The sequence below is a fragment of the Melopsittacus undulatus genome, chromosome 5 (assembly GCF_012275295.1).
Source record: "Melopsittacus undulatus isolate bMelUnd1 chromosome 5, bMelUnd1.mat.Z, whole genome shotgun sequence".
NCBI classification, from domain to species: domain Eukaryota; kingdom Metazoa; phylum Chordata; class Aves; order Psittaciformes; family Psittaculidae; genus Melopsittacus; species Melopsittacus undulatus.
In genome coordinates this window covers 71,052,469-71,076,766 of record NC_047531.1, presented here as the reverse complement: position 1 = coordinate 71,076,766, position 24,298 = coordinate 71,052,469, and the positions used below count along the sequence as shown (strand labels likewise).

Below are 24,298 nucleotides of genomic sequence, written 5' to 3'. Positions count from 1 at the left end.
TCAGTTCCATCGCTGCTACCTCAACCCAACCTAGCGTGCCTTTCCTGCCTGCCTGACGCCCCTTTGAACAGCTGACTTCCTCTTCTACAAGCCTTTCTCTCTAGCCAGGATCCATCTGTCTTTTTCAGTTAAAGAAAAATGCCAGTAAAAGAAAAAAAAGCCGGTAAAAGGGCACGGGACAGACTTCATGACAGAAAGTTTAGGGGGGTTGTTTAAGCGAAACATCATCTACACGAGGTTGCAGCAGCAGCTAACGTATGGCTCACAAGACTTGTGCCCATCACCACGGGTATTGGTCGGTGCTCTTCATCCTCCTCTCAATTTCCCTCCACCGGTTCACTCTCCAGGATGGCCCCCGCCAACACGGGGCCGGCCGATCTCAGCCGACGTGCGCGGCACACGGGGCCCGGGGACACGGTGACGGCAACGCGTCCCGGCGGCTGGAGGGAGGGAGGGAAGGAGGCAGCTGGGTACGGGGCACCCGCCGCATCGTAGCGCGGCCGCAGGGCTTTCGGCGCGGCGATGGCCCTTCCATCACCCTTCTTCTCCTACCGATGCCGCCTCTGCCCCGCCCGCTGGCGATGCTGCCACTGCTGCAGGAGGGGGGCGGGAGCGCTCCTCCCTGCGTCAGGAGGTGCGGCTCCCGGAGCCCGGCGCTGCCCTCCCCTTTCCTCCCTCTCACTCCCCCCCCCCCTCCGCCGCTTTTATGTCTGTCTTTAAACTCCGTCGCAGCGAGGGTTGGGCACATGTCCCTGCTACCACCTGCCTGTCTCTGAGCCCTGCACCCGCACGGCCCCGCTCGCCGCTCTGCGCCCCGGGAGGTACCCGGTCCCCTCTCCTTTCCTTCGTTCCAACAGCTGGCGCCCGGCTACCCTCGCGGGCGGAGGTAAGAGAGGCGAGGCAGGTGGCCGCTGCGACCCGCGCTTCCCCAGCCCGGCTGTGCGGCGGAACCAGCACCGCCGGCCCTCCGCCTCCCATGTGTCACCGTGCGGGAAGGGACAGCATGGGCCGGGTGCGTGGGATCCCTTTCTGCCCGGTGTCCGCTGCTTTCCTGCGGGGTGGCTTCCCCAACTCCCCCACGGGAGGCTGCCTTCCCCCCGGCGAGGAGGGAGCGGCCCGTGGAAGACAATACCGAGTGCCCGGTGGTAGCTGTCCATGTGTTTTAAGTCGGCGGTAGGTTAAAAGGATGTACGGGGCTGTTTTTATAAGAATTAGGATTACTGAGGGGAGGCAGGGAACTTACATCCTTTTGGTACCGCGAGTGACATAAGATTCATTCATCTCCCGCGTGTTGTGTGAAGCACCTTGGATGTACGGGAAACTCGTGTTTCGGGGAGCCCCGCTTTCATGCTCCTCCTAGCACGGAGGGCTCCGGGCTTGCCGCGAGCAGGGCTCGGCCCGCCGCTCCCCCACATGAGGGAGCGGGGGTACCGCCAGTCACGCCCGGAGCGGTCCGCGGGCTCCATGTGCAAGGGAGAAGGGAGCCGTATGTCGGCGAGGGCTGCGGTAACCGTGTCCGAGGGCTGGGGGGAGGCGCAGGAGGTGGGCGAGGGAGACCCGCGGCCGCTCGGCGCTGCCTTGTTGCTGCAGGGGCTGGGAGTCGCCCGGCGGGGACTGCCGGTGTCTCCCCTCTCGCCGCCGTTACCTCCCTTCCTGACCCCTCCTTTCGCTCCGCCACTGCATCACTCGCCCCGCGCAGGCTGAAGCATCCCGGCTGGGCTGTTAGCTGGTGCACCCTGGTGTCAGCCATGTTTGGGTGGGTAAGGTAATGAGGACCTGCTCTGAACCTTTGTGCGTCTTGGATTTATTTTCTGGTCAGGATTTTAATGTTTGCAGAGCTGGGTGTACTACAGCTTATCCGCAGGGTTGATTGACACCTACAGTTTTCTCCCAGTGATTCTTCCCCCCTTTCAGTTTTCTTACTAGTTCTTATTTGCCATGCCCATATTGGCAGTTATTGCACAGATTTTGCTAGCATTAAAGTGAGCTGGAATTTCTTTGGAAGGCTCTGCTTTTGTTGTGAAAGTAAATGAGATGATTGAAATACGTCTGTATAGTCACACTGATTTGCCACATGAGAGGTTGCCATTGGAATTCTTCCGTTTAAGTGAATTGCACTTTTTTATTTGTAAAAGAGGTAGTCAAGACCTCATCCTCATCAGCCATTTTATTTTCTGTATGGTATTGCTACATAAAAAGCTCACTGATGTAGTATTGATTTCTAAGAGAAGCCTAATCATTTTTAAGTAGCATGTCACCATCAGTGTGTCACTGTGTGACATGCGATAGCACAGGGATCCAAATCTCGATTTGCCCCTCCAAAAAAAAGTATAAATGAATCTGATGTCACATACATGTGCACCGGTTGTATCATGCAGACAGCTTACTCCATTTGATTAAAAAATTATGGCAACATACTCTTTTTTTTCTTCTGTTTAATAGTGTGTTTCCTGTTATCATCAGCTCAATAAAAAGCAAACTTTAAAAAATACTTAGGAAAGATTGCTTAATTTTGTTTTAGTTAATCTGTAGGATCTCGTGGTTTACACATAGACCATGTTAAGCTAACAGTAGCATTACAGCCTGCGTTCAGTGCATATCAGACACTCCCTTTGAGCTCAGCTCTGCACTTCAGAGTCTAGCACAAAAAATACCATTGCTGTTGATCTGTGCATGAAAAACCAAACCATTTCATAGCTGTTCAGATGTACCACCAGTAGTAGAACTGAGCAAGTGAAACTGCTAAGGCATCTTTAAATGAGTTTTGCAGCATAAGCTGATTCCTTTTGACCTTTAGTATCTTGTCATTCTTACAGTTTTCTTTTTTCTTACAGGCAAGCAAGCAAAAAAGTAATGGTGCAGATGAGAACCACATAGATTGAACAACTCTCTTTGCTGTATATTGCAAAAGCCTGTACACATATGACTTTAAAAATGCTGAAGTTGTCAGAAAAGAAAAAAGCCCTACAGGTTATTCAGAAACACAGTCTACTAATAACAGCTATTCCTTTTGGTATAAATTGCATTGTTAAGATATGTTGGAGTAGCTGCTCCTCATGTGGTATGGAATTGCATTACTTGAGAAGTATTAGTGGTAGGAATCTTTTGTGGAAGACAGATTTTTTTTGTTGTTTTTTCTTTCTGAAATTCTCTTGTATGCAACCGGAAGCATTCACAGCATCAAGGACACATTCACCTGTGTTCCCTGCTACTTTGCATTGTGCTGTTTCACTCATATCAAGGAATAATGCTCAAAAGAGAAAGTATCTGTTGATTTTTGAAAGAACATTTTTGGGTCCTTTGCTCATGTAGTTTATAGATTGTCATGGCAATGGATTGTAGAAAATGGAAATGCCAGTAGCAGTTTTTCCATGTGACTTTAAAGATCTCTGAATTCTTGTTAAACAGAATAACTTTAGCAGGTGGCAGCTTAAAACTTAAGCAACTCCATTCTTTATTGAGATTTGTTTCAAAGTAACCTTGCTGTTACACAGGAAATGTTCTTAAATAATTTAGGAAAAAGGTTATAATTGATAAATAGTAACTGAGCACTATTCTACTGAAGATCTGATGCACAAAACCTAACAAGCCCATACAAAGTAGTGTGAAATAACAATGGTAACTGCCAGAACAGTTGCTTTAGGTAATGGCAATAACTGGGCTGAGCTTCCCAGAAGCCTTTACTGAAGTAGAATCTTCATTCTTATCCTTCACTCTTAAGACTAAGGGTTCTGAATTTTTTTTTTTGTATGGGAGAAATGCAAGAAATTTGCATAATAGAGTGTAGAACAATGCCTCGAATCTAAGTCATGGTGCCAGTAGCCTATTGCCCACTTCGGCAAAATATTTTTCTTCTGCTGGCAAGTGATACTATTTTTTGTTATTTCAAATGGCAGAAACGGTACTGCAGTGCTAATGAGTCAGCATGCTCTTCTTAAGCCGAAATGGAGAAGGGATGGGAAAATATAGTAGGACATTTGCAGTGTTGGATTTTCTACAGCAGAATTGGTATTCATAATTTTCTTTTTAAAGATGTAGGATTTACTGTAACATAACTTGAAGGCATGATTTATATAATAAAATAATCAGATTTTAGGGGAAGCAAAATTTCTGCTAAGCTGTCTATGAACAGTTCATCTTCTTTCTTTATGTATAAAAACCAGACAACAAAGTAATCACATAAATTCATTGCAAGGACAAGTTGATTTACTTACTGATCCAAAACACAGAGGTCAGAGAATTCAAGTCTCGGGGCAACTATATATCTGATAACGTCTAATGTTCAGTACTTGATTTCCAGCTTAAATAACTTCAGTATTTAATGAAATATTTAATATAGTTTTATATTCTCCTATTTCTTAGAAGTGTGATAAGATTTTAAAATACATTTGTGGTGCTGTTGTATTTTGTGGTGAACTTACATAGAAAATTGAAATTTTGTTTCAAGTTGCTGAGATGACTTCATCAGCTTCAGCTGGAGGTGTCGTAACTACTGAATTTATTCCTTCAGTAAAGTACATGTAAGAAAACACCAGAGAATAAGTCATACCTTTTCTCCATCTGAATAAGAAATTACAGTTAGCACATCATGTAAGTCTGAAGTATTTCAGAGAGGTTGATTTGTGAGAAGAAGATATTAAGAAACCTGTGAAAGCAGGTGAGAAACTACAGTAAGGCCAGTAAAGTCTTTAAAGATTACATGTAATAAAAAGAAGAATTAACACTGATGATCTCTAGGTTGTAACGTTCTGTTGGTCCAGTGATATGGAAGAAGTCACACAAGTTGCTAAAATCAAATCTACTGGCAGTGAACAAGTCTGAGAAAGAAATCTTACTATTTTTGACAAATTATTCTGTTTGTCTTACAACAGTAGGAAGTATTCTCCTGTAACTAAAATTTAAGACTAATCTGGAAGAGACTGTCAGCATTTGAGACTGTGCAGGGCCTAGATATAAGATAAAACCAGGAAAAACATTTTGTAGGAACTGAGAACAAATTTCCCAGGCATATGAAACAGGTGCAGTGTCACTGAAGTCTGTATAGCTACTACCTCTGCTTGCAGAAGGTGTGAATTTAGTCTTGTCTCTCTTGTTTTGCTATAGTCTAAATGATTTAAATGTATAGTGACACCAAAATCAAAACCATTCATTTTTTTGAATGCTTTCAAGTCTCCTGTAGCTCTTTCTGTTTTACAGTGTAGTATAGTATGTGTAACATGCATTAGCATGTCTCTGATAACATCGCTGAAGAATGCAGATAAATGTGAGTTGCTTTGCATAGAATATAATTATCTTGCATTATGATTGAGTTAAGTACCTATGTCTGTTACTGACAGACTCTATTAAACTAGCCAGGGCAAAATGCCAGATCATGTAGTCCATGCTGAAGAGAAGCATAATGGCTGCTTCAGTCGACAGGTAAAAGTGGGCTTGACTAGGTAAAAAGGCTATGGTGTATATTCTTGTTTCCGCCAAAGAATGCAGTACTGCATTGCAACAGTAATTCAGTCTGTGCAATGAGTACTCTTACAAAGTGCAACTCTTGCTGAAATAGTTATCTGTGCACAGGTTTCCCCCAATGGTAGCCATTCTTCACAATCACAGTACTCCCATGAAACCTGGTTTGCTCCTGCAGTCTTCTTTCTTTCTCATTCAGATATGATGGTCATTAGCATCCTGCCTGCGCCAGTTGCCTGATTCCTTTATGCACATTCTCAGTAGTCCTTTTGGTGTTCCTTTTTCTATATTGGTTGTTTCTATCATGCTTTCTCTGTGCCTACCTCATAGACTTGTATTTGAGATGCATTTCATAGGCTTCCTTCAAGGTGCAAGAGCTCCTCTTCTTCACTTTTGCATATAATTCTCATCCAGTGATTTCACAGGGACTGAAACCTTTGTCATGAATATCAGTCAGGATCTTTTACAAACATATGCCATGGTGAGAATCCTGACTTTCAGTTCTGTGTCCTTTGCTGACTCATACTAGTTTCTTCACTGGAAGTCTTGGAGATTTTGTGAACTGGAGTGCGAGATGTGAGCTTGTGGGACTGGACTGGTACACTGTGCTATCACAGTTTACCCACAAAGCAGAGATCATAGTACTGTGAACTGATTGTAGTTTCATATTGCGTTTTGTTATCCCCACAGCAGCATGCTGCTACGTTAACTGCTCCATCAGAGAAGAACACAGAGGTCTGAAGAACAGAATGTTAATCTTTTTCTCCTTTTAATGGCAGACATTGAACTTAAAAAGGTATCAATTCACTCTCTTTTTTTTTCTATTTTTAAAAAAATGCTGTTACACTAGCCTTCTAGAAAGTTGTTTTCTGCCTGGATATTTTCCCCCCTTCTTTCCATTCTTTCCCTTCCAATTTATGCTGAAGATTTAAATAATTTTTGAGCAAAGATGTTAGAATTACTTGTAATGCATTATAATTTGAACCTGCCGAGTTGTTGCATTTTGATAAGATGTAAAAATGAGATAAAAAAAGAAATAAAGTACAGTCTTAGAAAAGAATGGAGGGTTTATAAGTCAAGTTTTAAGAAGGAACACAATGTAAAAATAATTGTGGTTTAATTTATGTCAGAAAGTCATTGCTGAAAGTTCTTTAATATTTAGTTTTATCAGTTGTTGCAATAGTATTGTGGGATGTTTTAAACATGGAATTGCTTTACAAATGGCATGTGCTGTGATTGCAAGAACATGGGGCGGTTGTACTCATTATACTTACAAATTTGCAAGCAAGTGAGATTATTTATTTTTTTTTTTTTCACCTATTTTTTGTACATGTTGTGAAAATCTCCAGACTTGTAACTTTTAATTGTTTACTGGTGGTACACAGCTGGGAGAACTAGAAGTACAATGTTCATCTAGTAAGTGTCTGTATATTAGCGTGCAGATCTGTCTAATAGAAATGCATTGAAGAGGATCCTGACATAAGATTAATTGCCAGTGTAATGGTGAAGAGGAGCAGGCAGTGTTGAACAGCACTAGTACGACTCTCTTACTAGACATTACATAGAAGAAAGACTGGGAGAAAATGGCATGCAGTAAAATTTTTCTATGTATCTTTTGGTGCTTTGCCTGGTCAAGTCCCTTTGGGTCTGTCCTGGGTTCAGCAGTAGCAGTCATTTTTTCTCCTTCTTGGTAGCTGGTGCAGTGCTGTGTTTTGACATTCTGCCTGGGAACGGTGTTGATAGTATTTATGTTTGTAGTTACTGCTCAAATATTTACTCTGACCAAGGACTTTGTGAGTCTCATGCTCTGCTAGGGAAGGAGGGGAGGCCGGGAGGAAGCAGAGACAGGACACCTGATCCAAACTAGCCAAAGAGGTATTCCATACCACAGCATATCATGCCCGGGGAGGTAACTGGGAGTTGGCTGGAAGGGCTCAGGCTGGCTCTCTTCAGGACTGGGCTTGTTGTGGCAGGTGATATCGTATTCTTTCTCCTTGTTTATTTCCTCTATCATTGTTTTTATTGGTGGTAGCAGTAGTGATTTGTGTTATATCTTAGTTACTGGACTGCTCTTGTTGCAACCCATGAGAGTTGCACTCCTTCGGTTCTCCTCCTCATCCCTCCAGGAGCAGGGAGGCGGGGGGGGGGGGGGGGGGGGGGGGGGGGGGGAGGGGGTGGTGGTGGTGAGAGGGACACGGTGGTTGGGTTTTGAACCACGACAGGGTCTTATTGCAAACGTTTGCAATTTGGTCAGTGAGGGCTTTACAGGTCTTATCTCCCTGTGCCAGCATTTCTGAATGCAGGAATGAAGCTGACGTAAAAGTTCTAGAGCAAGCCCAGATCTCCCAGGGAGCTAATTTGGGACTGAATTCCCTCTCACAAGGGATTTCTGCTTAATTTGCTAATAATGTGGCAGTCTAATCAGGTTTCGTTGCTTGTGCATGCTAATGCAGTAAGTCTTGATTCTTCTTTTGTAGAAGAAAATAACACAATTCCCACTGTGTTCTGAGGATGCTTGGGTCTGCAGTTTGCTTGATGTGTCAAAAAATACTCACTGATTTATATTTCAGTATGAGAAACAGAGATTTAAACATATCCAGAACAGTGCTAGTAAGACATAAAAATCTAGCTGAATTGTTTGGTTGTTTCCAGAAGTATGTTCACTCTAACTTAGATTATTGATTACTGTTAGCTCAGTAACAGAATAATTTTCTAAATGTTCTTCTAAATGAACCATGTACCCCTGTACTGTTCACCAGTTCCATTCTGTTAAATTCCCTCAAACAATACAGACACTTGTCAGGTCAGTTTAAGATTATTTTTTCTTTTTTCTTCTTTTTTTAAAAAGGATTTTATATAAGAAAAGGGATTCCATCATTCTTTGTTCATTTCACTTGTGGAAGATTCCAGAGAGATGTTACATTCTTCAGTAAATGTGATTATAAAAATTTCCTTTCAGTGTTTTCACCTGATCATGACATCATTTGAAGTGATGAAAAAGATGAGTGAAGCTGCCTGGAAACCAGATTGAATCAATTGATCAAATTTCACAATCTGATCTAAGATAGGAAACCTACCCAAAACAATACCCCAGCCTCTAAAGAGCTTTAATAAGGCTAAGTTATATTTGGACATGTTATTTTTTTTTAATCCAAGGTGGTGTAATAGCATATTTAAAATTCATGACAAAATTTAGAATTTGGAGTTTAAAATGATAGCTGTGGTAACTGAGTCTGATATTGAATTCATTAGTTCATCAATAAATATGGTGTTTTGTTATGTAGATTTTTAATGGTATTTAGGAGGAATATCTCATAGTGCTGTATTGCTGCACAAGGCTGTGTAGAAGGTAGCTAGTAGTGGAACTACCTGGAAGGGCAGTGTGACAGAATTTGATGTCATTTTCTAATTACTATTCATTGCTAATGAAGAACTTCAGTTCTATACTGGACTAGATCAAAATGATGTGGGGACCTAAACCAGCATTTTATAGGGTGAAGGGCTGAAGTTCAATACTGTGTTATTAAACAAACCAAAAAAAGAACTTGTTCAGCTAAACTTGTATTTAACTGAACTATACTGGTGAATAACTTTACAACTGTACAAGGTATGTCCCTATACTGGTGAGATTACATCTCTAATATTGTGTTCAGCTGTGGGCCCTTTGCTACAAGAAAGACACTGAGGTGCTGGAGCATGTCTAAAGAAGAGCAACAAAGCTGGTGAAGGGTCTAGAGCATAGGTCTTACAAGGAGTGGATGAGAGAACTGAGGTTGTTTAGTCTGCAGAAGTCTCAGGGAGGACCTTATTGCTGTCTTACAGCTACCTGAAAGGAGGTTGTAGCAAGGTGGGATATGGTCTCTTCTCCCAAGCAACAAGTGATAGGACAAGAGGTAACGGCTTCAAGGGATAGTTTAGGTTGCATATTAGGAAAAAATTCTTCACTGAAAGGGTTTTCAAGCACTGAGACAAGTTGCCCAAGGGAAGTGGTCAAGTCACCATCCCTGGAGGTATTTAAAAGACATGTAGACATGGCACTGAGGGAGGTGGTTTAATAGTGGACTTTGCAGTGTTAGGTTAGCAGTTGGACTTGATGATCTTGGAGGTCTTTTCCAACCTACATGATTCTATGACTATTCAGTCTTGGAAGCATTCATATCTAGATATTACTCAGGCAGAGTAGTTTGGCATCTGCCTTCTGTGGGGGTTTGATTTGCATCAAAGGAAGATGCTTCTGTGGTGTCTTAGAATGTGTTCTGGGAACGCTTATCATGGAATGGCAGAGTCCTTGCACAAACTAGCTGGGACCACGCTTTGAGCATTTGTACCTGAGGTGTCTGGTGAGGTAGGACACTTCATGTGGTTTGTTACTGACTCCTTTAGTATAGAGAACAAGTTGTTAAATCTGACAGTCAGAGACCACCTGTAGATTTATGATGTATCATCTTGAACAGCTGTCCTGCATCCTTGATACAGTTTGTACAGTGACACATACTCAGTTAGAAAACCAGTGCTGGAAGAGCCAAGCACAAGTGTGCTGAACACGCCTCCCACATTTTCTCAAGCCCTGCAAGTATTGCAGTCTATACAGTAGTAGTGCTATGGATAACATCCTGCTTAACGGAAGATTAATGAAAGGGATGTTAATACTATTCTGTGCTAGGAATAAAAGTATCAAGCCCAGTCTATTCTGAAGTGTACTAATGCAATGTTTAATGCATGACAGGACAGAATGATGCAATTTCTGTTGGAATTGACTCATCTATTAGAGCTCCAGATGCTGCCCTGCAAGCTACTGCGTCTAAGATAATTAATACAGATAAGACCTTTTAAAACATTTTATTAAATACTGATAGGTGGCTTGTGCCTTTTCTACTGTAAATATATTTTGCCTTTTTGCCTAGAGAAGGATTTCAGACCTACAGACAAATACTTGTGTAGTTTTGCTTATGCAGCCGTCACATTATTACAGAGAGAAAACTGTTTCATTTTAACGTACTCCCAGAACTTATAAGTAATTACTGGAACTGAGAAGCTGCTCTAATTTACATCAGGGGAACAAAAGGAAAAGACAAGTTTCAAATGCAACTGAAAGTAGTAGCTGAAGCACCAGATGCTGTGGCTTATAGTCCCAAAGTCTATTAGAACTGCTTAAATACTTCAACTTAGTGTATTTGCATTCTGGTTCTACCTGCATATTTCAGTCACAGCTAAGAGCTACTGAACCATACATAAACTAGAAGAGGGTGTAGTCCTTTGAAGAGTTTACATCCCAAAAGACAAAACAGATAGAAAGAGGCCTAAATAGACATCGTTTAGCCCAGATATACAGGATATGGTATTAGGATTTCTCCATTGTCTCAGCAACTTTTTTTCCTTGTTATACTGTTCTGTGTATAGCTCATACACTTAATTTTTTTAAAGAACTGGTATCAGTCAAAACAAAGCCTGATACTAGTTCCTCAGGTGTCAGAAGGAAAGTTTATAGGACCATGAACCTTTCCAGTGACAGTGGTGAGCATGAAGCAGAGCAGAAACTGGTAGGCTGTGCTGTGTGTAAAACATTTGGGCTGACTGCCAGAGCTGGAGTTGCTGAGAGCAGGCAGTAACAGGAGGGAGTGAGATGTGAGAAGGCAGTGACAGGAGCCTAGGGAATGAAGGGAAAGAGGTTACAGTGGAGTTCAGTAGGCAACTAGAGTGTTGTTCAACTTCCAAATCCTTAGAAACTGTTGAAAAATGGAATTGTTCTGTCAGCCATGAAACTGGTGCTAGTGCTTGCAGTGACAAGAGGTTTTACTTCTGTGGTGTGCAGTCTCACCTTCATAAGGTGTAGGCTGGGTTCCAGTGGCTTGAAGTCTTTCTTCTGGTCTGTGGTTGAAGCAGCTATGAGGTGCTTGATCTCTCAGTTATGTTACTAACAGTCCAGTAATACCTTGCAGTTCTCAGCAATGTGTGAGTTCATCAGAACATGATACAGCCTTAGTGGTAAGGACCAGATATTGTAGCAGGTCCATAAACAAAAGCTGAAAGGTCTCCTGTATCCTGGAGTAATTTCCAGTATTCATCAGTTAGCAGTTCTTGATTAGTCTCCTTGTATATTCCCTCCTCAGGGTTTTCATGAAGCTTAACACATAATCTAAATCCTTTTTAAGACTCTTAACTGTGCAGATGGCTTTGCACATACTAGTTTTATGCCATGTGATTAGTGAGGAATTTCTTGAAAAACATTCTTCCCCAAAATCTTACGGTTTCCTTCAGTATGGCAGCTGCAAGCAAGTTTGTGTGTCTTTTTAAATGACTCGTTGTGTTAAAGACAGTACATATTCAAATGCAGGCATTTTTGTGTCCATACATACATATTTGCAACAGCAGGTTTTTAAAATTAGTTTGGTTACAGCTTTTCAGATGTTTCAGGTATGTTTAATTATTTCCTATTTCTAAGACACTAACTAAAGCATCAAACTTCATACATGATGAACATCTCTCCTTTGAAAATATGGTAGTGATTATATTTTCCTTGAAGAATACAGGAAAACAAGTCACCTTTGCTTTTGAAGCACTAGGAGCATCCTATATGTAAAAATTTTGATTGCTGCATGACTTTCTGAAGTGGTCTGAAAAACTTAATCTGTTTTGTTTAAAATACATTTTAAATAAATTCAAATACAGCTGTTAAATCAGGAAGTAATGAAATTGGGCTCCTAATTTTTCTATAAAATGCATACATATTACGCCTGATAAAAAGAGTCTTGTTATGTTGTTGAAATATTAACAATTAGCTTATCAGTATTGAAGACGTAAAAACCAAAACAAAAACTCGGCAAGTGAATGAAATGTATTCTACATAAATATTTAAGTACAATGAACTTAATTTCTACAATTTGGAAATGGGTTAATATCCCTTTCTTATTCTTTTTTCCTTCTGTCAAATAATTGAGATAAGCACAAATGAGTAAAAAAAAGCGTATGATTTCTAAATAAGTTTCTTCTCATTAATCTTCTTTATTTTTTGTTTTATTTTTTTCAGAGATACTTTCAGTAGAACAAACTTTCAGGAAGCGAAGTCCTTACGCTTGATTCCCTGGTATCAGGAACTCATCAGGCACCATCTTCAGCCTATTGCTTCAGTATTCTTGGCCAAGCAGAGGGAGAGTTTTCTTCAGCATTTGTCCATCTATTTCAGCTGAACCTGCCTTCCTTGCTGATTTTCTCTTATTACAAATGCCTAAGAACAGCAAGGTAGTGAAAAGAGAACTAGATGATGAGGTCATTGAGTCAGTTAAGGACCTTCTCTCTAATGAAGACTCTTCAGATGATCCCTTTAAGAAGAGTGAACTTATGGTTGATGATCAGGAAGAAAAAGATGTTGATGTTGAAGAAGGCTCAGATGTAGAAGATGAAAGACCTGCTTGGAACAGCAAACTCCAATATATTCTGGCACAAGTTGGATTTTCTGTGGGATTAGGGAATGTGTGGCGATTCCCATATCTGTGTCAGAAAAACGGTGGAGGTAAGTCTTATGATAGCTGGTCATATCTAAATGATGAAGCTAACCTGTCAGGTTTCAAGGTTAGCAGAGGTTTCGACAACAAAACCTGCTCCATCATGTCAGGTTTTTCCTTTAATTTCTACCAGAACCTATGAAGAGAAACCCATATTCTCTTTATTTAGTGAAACACCCCTGTTAAAGTAAGTAGCAGATTAAGATTCAGTTTACACATTTTAGGGAAGAAAGCTCTTGATATGACTTTAACTAGTGGTCAAACTAGTGTCTAAGCAAAACACGTTATTTACAGAGAGGTTGCATTATTTAGGACCTGGCTATTGTTCTGCTGAAGTATTCTGTGTAGCACTTGGACAATAAATCAGGGCATTATATCTGCATCCACTTCAAAGACTAAAGCAGCATTCAGTCTTCAGTATTTAGCAGTATTAAGCTTCATACCTTTACTTTTTAATTGCTTCTAATTGCTTTTAGCTTCTAGGCCACTTGATCATGATTTATTTCCTGCAAGAACAACAAAATACCATAGGAGTGAAAAGGTTTTATTTACTGATAATGAAGAATTTAAATCATTACCTTAAGAGAATGCATTTGTTTTGTGTTGTTATGTAGTTAACTATTCTCCTAAACAAGAAGTTACCTTTCACTTTAACATCAAGCTGTTTGTTTGTTAGCTGTCCACCTGTGGTCTTGAATGTAGTATGAAGTATGAGGCTGGAGACCTCCCTTCCTCTGAATGCAGGATTAGTGTTTTATCCTATGCTGTACTGTACAATACTATACTACATTAACACGCATCCTGTTGTAGCTGTTTACTTGTCTGAATTCAAACCAAACTTTTCACTCTCTATGATACAAAAAGTGCATCTGTACTACAGAATAGAAAACACAGAACAAGATTTTATTCATGCTGGATTTTAAAAGTTGAATGACAAAACTGATGTGATTGAGGAATATAGAAATAAGCCTAGAATATGATCAGAGTATTGTTTTCTCTCAGATAGTTCAAGCTGTAAAAATGAAGGTCATACTTCGAAATATTCCATCTCCAGGATAAAATTATTACAGAATTCTTTTATATCTAGTTATTATAAGATTTTTTAAATTCTCATTTAACTTCATTTTTTCTAATTTATTCTGGAGAGAAAGCAATCAAATGGTTGATTTAATGATTCCTGTGGAATCTAAAATTTTCTTCCTTTGTAACTGTAATATTAACTGAGAAAACTTGTTAAATGTAGTTTCTCACAGCCCATAGCTATTCACTGGATGGCAATCTCATCTATTCTACTAGACACAGTATAACATTGATCAAGTGTTACTGCTATTCGAAAAAAAATTAATACATATGCTAATAATTTTAAACCAAACTGGTTCATAGTTAAAGGTGTAGCTATTAAAATGTTATAGTTTCACCCTAAGTATGGATGTCAGGATATAATCTCAAGGATAATGCACTAAAGCAGTTTATTCTGTGTAGTGGTGTCCCTTTTGAAAGTCTGTGTTTGATGTAGTTAGTTCCTAAATTTGCAAGACTATTGGATTGTCCTTTGAACCAACATTAAAGGGCCATTGGTATGCTCCCTAGGCTGTTGGATTCATACCATCAGGAGCTTTTAAAGTTACTCTGCCAGCAAGTGTTAATTTAATTCAGATAAAATTTAAATGCATTTAGTTAATAATTTCACATTTTGGGAAAAACAAAACCAAAAAACCCCACCAACCTTCAGACATTATTGCACTTTGTTAATCAAACTTGGAAAAATAAAAAAACCCCTTCATTTCAGATTGCCGTTAAATATTTTCCCCTGTGCTGTGATTGCAGGAACTTCGATGTAAAGTCTGGAGAAATAATGTTTTCTACACATTGCTGAGCCAAGGATGTATTTGGCTTTAATAGTATTTTTTTCCCATTTTAGTGAATTGCAACCTTCAGAGCAGCAGAGAAAAGCAAGTGATCATTAGAGCTAAAGCTTTCTTGGTGTTCAAGTTAACCATAATGCAAGATGGTGAGGATGACACAAAATGTTGAAACATAAAGTACATTGGTGCCTGTATGTGTGTCTGCAGATGGAGAGATAATTCTCACAAGTAAAAGAATAGGAGGAGAGAAAAAGGAAGGAGGGAAAAATTTCAATGCATGGTGAGAAAATCTACATTTTATATGAGGTTCCAGTTTTCTGCTACATGTTTAATTCTAGGTAAAAGAGTGGTTTTATGCAACCCATTCTAAGTATCAGTGTCAGAACTGCTCTGTATTCTTCTGCTGAGAGAGCATTACTATAAATACCTATTGGAGTCTCCCATCTAAGGTAAATAGCCTTTCTGTGGATTTTCAGGTCTCCACCTTCAGTTTTGTATAAGCGTTTTTCATTTTCTTCCCTATGTTTAAGGAAGTTCTATCTGGCAAATACTGTCAGGCAAGGGGAGTATAATAAAAAGCGGTAAACCAATAAACATAAAATTTAAACCAAAAAAGAAGTAAACCCTATAGTTACTTATTAGTTTCCTTCACAAATTTCTTTGAACGTTTAGTGTTCAAAAGCCACCAGTAAAGGAGAAGGCAAATCCTAACCACGTAGTAATCTTCAGTTTTTTCTTTTTTTAAAGAAAAAAACCAAACCCAACCTTTTGTAAACAGAAAACCCCAACAAAATAAACACAGAAAGAATACAGCCAAGTTAGCCCAATTAGATGTATATTATAAGAGGATTTTGTGGGGAAAACATAGGGTGTTTACTGCCCTATTTTCTAGAGAGATTAGCTTCGTTTATGGCTATGGCCTGTGGTATGCCAGCATTCCTGACTTCAAAGCTCTGTACTGCTTCAGTAAGTTATTTGTGATACCGTGTTTAAAAGTAACTTGTGTATCACTACACTGTACTGATGCTTGGCCATCGATAGGTGTTTTTCCAATCAGTGTTTCTGGGTCTGGTTTGCACCATCAAAATAACTTCACTTTATTTCTTGTGATCCTTTAACAGTCTTCTGTTGTTTTCATTCATATAAACTTGTAAATATTTAGAGTAATACCTGTTGGGGTTTTGTTAGTGCTCAACTAAGATACATCTGGAGTGGATAGCTCTTTGATGGCTTTCACACTTGGCTGGGAAGAGACTGAACACTTCAGGGTGCTTATTTTCTAGACTTGTAATGAGACAGAGGGCTCAAAGGAGTTTTTACCACTCAGGTGTACCCAGTCTTTCCATAAGGCTAATAAAGACAGACTAGACCTATATTTGCCTGCTGCTTATAGCTATCACCTGGTAAGTAGCTTGCATACCTTGCCCTTTTTTTTCAAAGAGCTATTTAAAGTTTATTCGATTTTGTTATCATTTCCCTTCGGGATTAGCAGAAATAAAATGGTACTTTCACATATTAAAAGCAACAAAAGCAAACAAAATTAGCTGTTCTACTAGATTGGGTGATATTTGAGTGAGTATTATTATGCAGACAAGTGAACGTAGTAAGAGGATTTACTTGGAGTGTACAAAGTACTGCACATCCAATTGTGTTGCGTTTTGATGAGCATTAGCTTAATTTTCCTGGATTTTTTTGTTTTTTTTTTTTTTTTTACTTTTTGGTGTCAGTCTTTTTTAGTATCTCTGTGATATAAAAACTCAAAAGAACTAGTAAAAACGATAAACAGATAAAAGTTATGAGCAGCATAGTAAAATCTGTAGCAGATTATCTTGCCATTATGTTTTGGAGGTAGACATGTGTAGTCACATCATGAGTCTTTACATTTAAGTATTCTGTATTTTATACCGAAATATCAGTAGATTAAATTGTTGAGTTCTATGGTCCAGCAGCTATTGCTGAGAACTGCTGAGAAAATAATATATAAACTCTAAATACTGCATAGTCATTATAAGCTGCAGTCTGATTGTCTAATACAAGCAAAATGGGAGCAAAGCGGATATTCCCTAGTATTCCCAACACTGAGTATGAATTCAGTGGCTTCATTATTTAGCTTTTGATCAATAATTCATAATCAGTGTCTTGAATTCACTGATGACTTCAGTACTGTTTTGTGAGCTCAGACTTAAACTGTGTGATCAGATTCAAAATTCATTTGTACTTCAGTATGCTGTAAATGTCTATTTTTATTGTAATTCTTCATTAAAGCTTATTAGCTAAGGGCATTTTCATCTTTTAAGCACAGTTTTGTAAATAGGCATGCCTGAACTTACTTAAATCATGGAAGACTAGTGACAGGAAGACTGTCCTATCAGTAAGATAAACTGAAAACCTATAGATAAAACATAAAACCTTTTATCAGATTTTCCTGATTAAAAAGAATTTGTATTTTGTAATGGTAAATATTTTCACTTATAGGAGCTTCGTAGACTGTAAACCTACAGTGTTTTGTTGCCGACTTGTCATAACTTCAAAAATTTTAACATTCAACATTAAAAATAAGTCAAGAGAAACAATTTACCAGATATTCCATTATGGTGCTTGGTTAATTAAAAAAAAAAAAAGAAATCAAAGCAATGCTGTGTACAGTATTAACATTCACCAGTTCCTGCAATCTCTTGTATCTTTAGTATTCATTCTAGTGAAGAAGGATGAGGGATTGTTGGTTTTTTTTTGTCCGTATGACGCTGAGATAAGTTTTCTAATATCAAAGCCACTGCTTAAGGCAAAAATATGCAAAAAAAAAGTGACTTTATAGTAGAATAATTTTGAATATATAGAAGGGGAAATCTGGGGATCATGAACTGCACAAAACTGTAATATTCAGAAGGCTGCATAGCGGGTAGATGTAGCAGATGATATAACTAATTGTAGGATGCTGTTCAAGGCCACCATGTATAGTTTATTGTTCTTATTCAAATAAAAATTATCCAATATTCTAACTCCAAGGATACATGTTTTCATTCGCTAGCAACTTAGAGGCATGCTGATCTGTTTCCATAGTGATTCTGGTCTATGATGAAGTGAAAATGTCTTACAGTTCTTTGATGTCTAGCTTCAAGAGAAGGCTGAAACAAAATACTTGTCTAGAGATACAGTGGTTTCATGTTATTTATAGGGCATAGAAGCCCTTTGCAGCTGTGATATACCGTTGTATAATCCACCAATGTTCAAAGTGTATTGCACTGAAACTCATAGGTACACTATTTTCCATTATGTCCTTCTTTTGGGGAGGGGCACAAGAACAAAAGGGAGCTCAGCAGGTTGGATTGATAAGAAGACCAGAGCTTCAGGTGCTCTGCAGAAGCCCTGCAGTATACAGGTGAACTCTGCTGCCTACACACACTGAATATAGGATTGTGTCATATGTAACATGGCATGGATTTAACACCACATTTCTGTAAATCATTTAGTTGAATCTAACTGGTAAATCTTGCAACTTACATTAATACTGCACCGTAAAACACCCACATCAGCCCAGTCTTTAAATATGTGTTTAACTTTGCAGCCTTGTGATTAAGGTTGTGGACTGGGACACTGAAGAGCTGGGTTCAGTTCCTGCTCTAGTACAGTCATCCAGTGGGATACAGGGTAAGTCATTTAGGGCCCAGTTATTTTCAGTTGTTTAGGCTTGTCTCTGCACAGCTATGCAACACCTGTCTAATTAAGACCTCAGGTATCATTCACAGTAGTGTTATATGATGAAGAAACTATGTACTGTTGGGTTTCAGTTAATTGTATGACCAAATTTTTAAAGCTTGTAATGCCAAAGCTTCTCATTTGCAATGTGAGTTAACTGTACTTCTGTCTTGCAGAAATTTTGAGAGAATGTAGATGATAAATCAAGGATGTTTAATGGTATTGTCTTATACGTTCATAGACAGGTGGCCACTCTCATTTTGGAATGTGGTTGTCGCTCTATTTCTCAGTTTTCCTTACATTTGTTTCCTTCTTTCTCTGTTGTCTCACTTTTCATGGTAGACAGTAAGTCCTTTGCATTCTTTCTGTTTAGTGCATGTAAGATGATACACAAAACACCAAAATAATGGATGGGAATGTAATTGCTACCTCAGTAGAAATAGCACTTAAGTGTCTTGCAGTGAGTAGACAGACCATGAAGTTTGGCTCTATGAAAGGGTGTGTTGTAACCTCAAAACTGGTATATTATTCAGAGCCTGGCACAGGTTTTGACCAAATGCTGCTCAATGTCATTGATATCATATTATGATGTCATGAAAATAAAGCACAAGGAGATATTCCATTCTAACAGTAGCCTGTAGACTGGGAGGTAAATCATAGAATCATAGAATAGTCAGGATTGGAAAGGACCTCAAGATCATCCAGCTCCAACCCCCCTGCCATGAGCAGAGACACCTCACACTAAACCATATGAAACCCAGGGTTTCATCCAACCTGGTCTTGAACACCGTCAGGGATGGAGCATTCACAACCTCCCTGGGCAACCTATTCCAGTACCTCACCACCCTAACAGTAAAGAATTTCTTCCTTATATCTAGTCTAAACCCCTGCTGTTTAAATTTCAACCCATTACCCCTTGTCCTATCACTACAGTCCCTAATGAACAGTCCTCCACCACCATCCCTGTAGGCCCCCTTCAGATACTGGAAGGCTGCTATGAGGTCTCCACGCAGCCTTCTCTTCTCCAGGCTGAACAGCTCCAACTTTCTCAGCCTGACTTCATATGGGAGGTGCTCCAGTCCCCTGATCATCCTCGTGGCCCTCATCTGGACTTGTAAGGTAAATATTCTTTGTCTGGTCCAGCAGTGTTTTTTTTTTTTTTATTTACTCTTTTTTTTTCCTACTGTTCTTGGACTTGAGTCTGTAGTTACTCCATGCTTAAGATCTTTGCAAGATCTTTATAGTAGAAGGTGATGTCCAGTTTTTTTGTAGCAAGTGAACCCACACAGGAGTGGAAAGTACCAGAAAATCTGCGGTCTCCTGCAGAGCATGGGAAAGTTTAACTCTTCTAAAATAAATTATTCCATGAGATAAGCTACCTACTAAGGATATGCAAATGGAAGTGTATTTTGACTCCAAAAAAAAAGGCCCTAGAAGGTTGACGCTGGATGAAGGAACTTGAAGTAGGACTTAGCTGGAGTTGAGGATAAATCCCAAATTGGTTTCTGAAATTTGCTCAGGTTCTCTCTCATTGCAGATTAACAGATTGATTATACAACTTAATGGCTCTGAGTCTAAGCTCCTGAGGTCTTTAGATCTTTGCTTTGTAGCTTGCTCTGACATGCTGCAATCTGTGTCTCTCAAGTGCTTTTCTTTAGCATTACACTGGTTGCAATCAAAAGTCCTAAGCCTTTAAGAGTTTGTTGGCCAGCACAGTAATCTATGTTGCAGCATAAGAGCCAGGCATTTGAAAATTAGGCGCCAGGTTGCTGATTGATGATGACTGAATGTTTGTTAGCTCTACTGTTAAATACTCTGCAACAGCAGGGAGTAAGTCGGGCCCTGAACTTTCAGTGTGCTTAGTGTATGGATATGTTTGCCTCCTATTAGTTTCACTGAAATAAATGAAGATACATGCTTAAGTTAGTATTGTATGACCACTTCCTAGGAATAAAATGTTGAAAAAAAGTGTTACACATGTGTACAAAGGTGAAATAACAGTTGTATTTCAGGGTTTTTTTGAGCATTTTTGAGTAATGCTAGATCTGGACCTACAATACTCCATTTAATTTCCACCTCATGTCCCTAGTCTCTTTCTGGAGCCTGGTATAAATGGGCTAATGTAGTGTTTTGCTTAGCTGGATACAATCACTCTTTATATATTGTGAAATCCTGTTTCTGAGCATCTGAAGTGCACATGGAGAAATCAACAGGTGATCTTTTGAAACTGTTTTAAGATTGGATGAAATTCAGAAAGTTATGTGCACAGTATTTTCTGTATTTCTTCTATAAATAAAGTCTTGCTGCTGTGTTAGAAGTCAAGGTGTTGAGTGTTTTAAGAGATGTCAATTCACCTCCTGTTTGCCTCACTATGTATCTTAAAAGTTTGATTAATTGTCTAGAATTTCACACAAGTGAAAAACTAGCTTAGCTAATTTGCTTTCAGTAGGGTTTGCCTCACAGTGTTATAGTGCTTTGGAAATTTGCTGTCTCTGGGTTTTTCCTATCTTAGAAGATGTATGGGCAATTACATCAGGTAAAACTGCTCTTTGCATGTGATCAGAAAAGCTTTGTGGACACTAATTCGGACTTGAAGCTGTTATGTGTCACATTTGTTGAGTCAAATTCTGACTCTGCTTCCACTCACTCTGACTCTTTATTCCTTTCACAGGTGCCTATCTTGTGCCATACCTAATCTTGCTCCTGATAATAGGGATTCCACTCTTTTTCTTGGAGCTTTCTGTGGGGCAGAGGATCCGCCGAGGGAGTATTGGTGTATGGAATTACATCAGCCCCAAACTTGGAGGAATTGGATTTGCAAGCTGTGTAGTAAGTTATTAACATTAATTGTGTGGTTTGTTTTCTAGACTTTCTGTTTTGCTGCAGGGAAGGGCCACTGATCTGTAGTTGAGCATCAAGGTCACTTTACAATGTTTTGGGAGATCTTAAATTAAACATTAAAGTGTCAATATAGATGTGTCTGTAAACCACTTAACTTGTATTTTGTGATTCTTTGGAAATTAGGAACTAGGGAACAAAGTAGTCTTCTGGAGAAAAAAAGCCTGTAAAAGTATAGGAGTTACGTGATAAATACAGAGACAAGCAAAAATTTTGGCAAGTGCTTTAATTGGGCAAGACATTCAGTTCTTTTTCTGACTTAATTAAAATTAGGTTCAGTGGCTGATGTGCTGAAATATGTGGAAGTTCAGTTGGGATTTTTTTCTTATTATTTTAATTTGCAAATGTAGTTGCATTAACTTTTTTGTCTGTCTTTTTTTATAGGTGTGTTTCTTTGTGGCTCTGTACTACAATGTCATTATTGGATGGAGTCTGTTTTACTTTTCCCAGTCTTTTCAGCATCCGTTACCATGGGACCAGTGTCCTTTAGTTAAAAATACATCTCATACCTGTAAGTCTATATTAATGGTCTTAAAATTTCAAACCAAATGGAACCCCCCCCCAATTCAAAGAGATACTTGTGGGGAAAGAGTGTTGCATGCAAAGCTGGTTTTGCATCTTAATGCAACGTCACATAATTATACTTTAAAAAATTAAAAAAAACCCTAATTTAAGATAAATATACTGTATTTTGAAGGAACATCGCTGTCAACAGCATTTTAAAGAGTAATGAAATAAGGAGAGTGCTGCTTAGTGTGTTGCAGGAAAAAAAATAAGTTCTGATTACTCTTTTCGTGATGTTCAGACTGCTTTTTATGCTTGCTTGCTGAAAAACAAAGGTGGAAGGATATATCTACACTTCAGTTGGTAGGGTACTTCCTGGTGTTGCATTACTAACAAAGCAGAAAATTGAAAACTGTAAACATCAATAAAATGCATGTGATAAAAGTATCATTTGCTTTGTAAACTAGGGGAATTGAGATAATTGGTAATTGGTTTGTCACTATAATGTGATGGTCTTACATGGACATACTATGCAATAGCATTAGACATTTATACCTTGGTTCTGGTTATTTCTTAACAAGTTACACACTTTGCATGCTTTGCATTATCCTTGATATTGAAATACAGAATGCTTATTTTAATTTCTTTTTATTTCAGAATGTAATTTCTTTTTCAATTGCCTCTGATTTGTTTGTGTCATGGTTTGAGCATGTTTTGAGGGTGTTTTTGTTCAAGGCTTTTTCCAGCCAGGTGGAGGAGGGGAGTCCGGGAGGAAGGAGAGACAGGACACCTGGCCCAGGCTAGGCAATGAGGTATTCCATACCATAGCATGTGATGCCCAGGATGCATACTGGGAGAGAGAGAGCTGGAGGGGTAGAGCTCTGGAGGAAAATGGAGGAGGGAGCACGCGGTGCTCAGCCGGGCAGGGTGGAGTGAGTTATGGGTCGGTGGCTGGTGGGGTGTTGTATTCTTTTCACTTGTTGTTTGCTGTATCATTATTATTTGTAGTAGTAAATGGCAGTAGGGGTTTTGTGTTATGCCTTAGCAATTAAACCGTTCTTATCTCAATCCGTGGGGCTACATTCTTTGGATTCTCCTTCCTAACTTTCTGGGAGTTGGGGGACTTGGTTTAAACCACGACATTTTTTGGTGCCCAACGTGGGGCCCGAGGGTTTGAGATAAGAACAGATCTGAGCGGATTTATGGTCTCTTGTCACAATGCTGATTTATTGGCTCTTAGAGGTTTTTCTCTGGATCTCGCGGTTTCGGGATTTTGCCAGGTACTTTGTGTATGGATTGGATGCATTTGTGTTTGTCGATCATGGGGCTTGGGTTGAAGCTTTTGTTTCACTGTACTTTGTGTCGGAGGCTTGTAATACGGTGGGGCTCCGGCAGCAGGGGGGGATGGACGTGGCCGTGGACTTGGACTTGTACCCGGCCGTCCCGCTGCTCTTCGCTGTCCTTGTCCTTATCCTAGTCGTCATCTGCGTGGAGCTGCGTGAAGCCAGGAAGGAGCGGCCCCGGGAGCTGCCGGCAGCTGAGGCTGCCAGGGAGAGCGGCATGGGGAGCCAAACGGCTGTGGCAGAGCAGTGGGAGCAGGCGGGGGAGGAGCGGAGCAGGGCGGTAGCTGAGCGGCGAGACCAGGCAGCGGGGGAGGTGAGTCCCGCGGCCGTTCCCAACCCCCTGACGGCCGAGAGTGTCCCCCGGAAGTCGCCCGCCGACCCCCAGCAGGATACAGGAGACCACGCAGCATTTCCCAGCAAGGCAGAGAAGGAAGATCCGGACTCAGGAGAAGAGAAGCTGGTGGTGGGAGAACTGGCAAGCAGGGCAGCTACATCAGCCCCAGTGACAAGTGCAGCAGCAGCACCTGAGAGTTCTGACGGTTATGAATGGCTTTTGGGTGCCCTTGGGACCTGCCTGCTGATTGTGATAGGGATCAGCATGGAGGCACACACACAGAGTGTGTTCTATCCACAATCATTTTGTCTGATCCCAAAAGTTAAGCAGAGTCAGGTTTGGGTCTTGTCTAGGGTTAGACAAGGATATAGGAGCACCAGGAGACTGTCCCCAAGGCTGGACAGTCATGAGTGGCAGGGCATGTGGGACAGTATGGCCAGGTATCTGATCCACTGGGCCCCTCCAGTGCTTTGGAAGCATTGGAGGTGGAAGGCAGCTGTATGGAGTCCCCAGCAGCAAGCTGTAGAACTGCTGAAGGGGACGGTGAATGATTTTGAGCCTGGTGGGCCCAGATACTTCAGGCCATCATTCCAGAAATGCAATATAGAGATGTCTCATGATCGAGGGGTGGACTTATGAGTGATGGTGTATTCGAAAAGTAGGATCTGGGCATGACGTGAATGGTATGGAATAAGGGGT

At 40.1% G+C, this 24,298-nt stretch overlaps 1 protein-coding gene across 5 annotated transcripts in view; it reads left to right on the top strand.

Moving 5' to 3' along the window:
- The first annotated feature begins 702 nt into the window (after window positions 1–702).
- Window positions 703–24,298, top strand: part of SLC6A15 (solute carrier family 6 member 15) — a 42,293-nt gene continuing 18,697 nt past the window's right edge. The window contains exons 1-5 of one of the 5 annotated variants that reach the window (XM_031047949.2): window positions 703–886; window positions 6,148–6,253; window positions 12,485–12,967; window positions 21,192–21,349; window positions 21,803–21,929. In XM_031047949.2, coding sequence (XP_030903809.1) covers window positions 12,679–12,967; window positions 21,192–21,349; window positions 21,803–21,929 — 574 coding nt within the window. In that variant the 5' untranslated portion in view covers window positions 703–886; window positions 6,148–6,253; window positions 12,485–12,678. Of the gene's footprint in view, window positions 887–1,151; window positions 1,174–6,147; window positions 6,254–12,484; window positions 12,968–21,191; window positions 21,350–21,802; window positions 21,930–24,298 lie in introns of those variants that run through there. The other 4 variants (XM_031047947.2, XM_031047945.2, XM_031047948.2 and 1 more) reach the window with 4 other exon arrangements.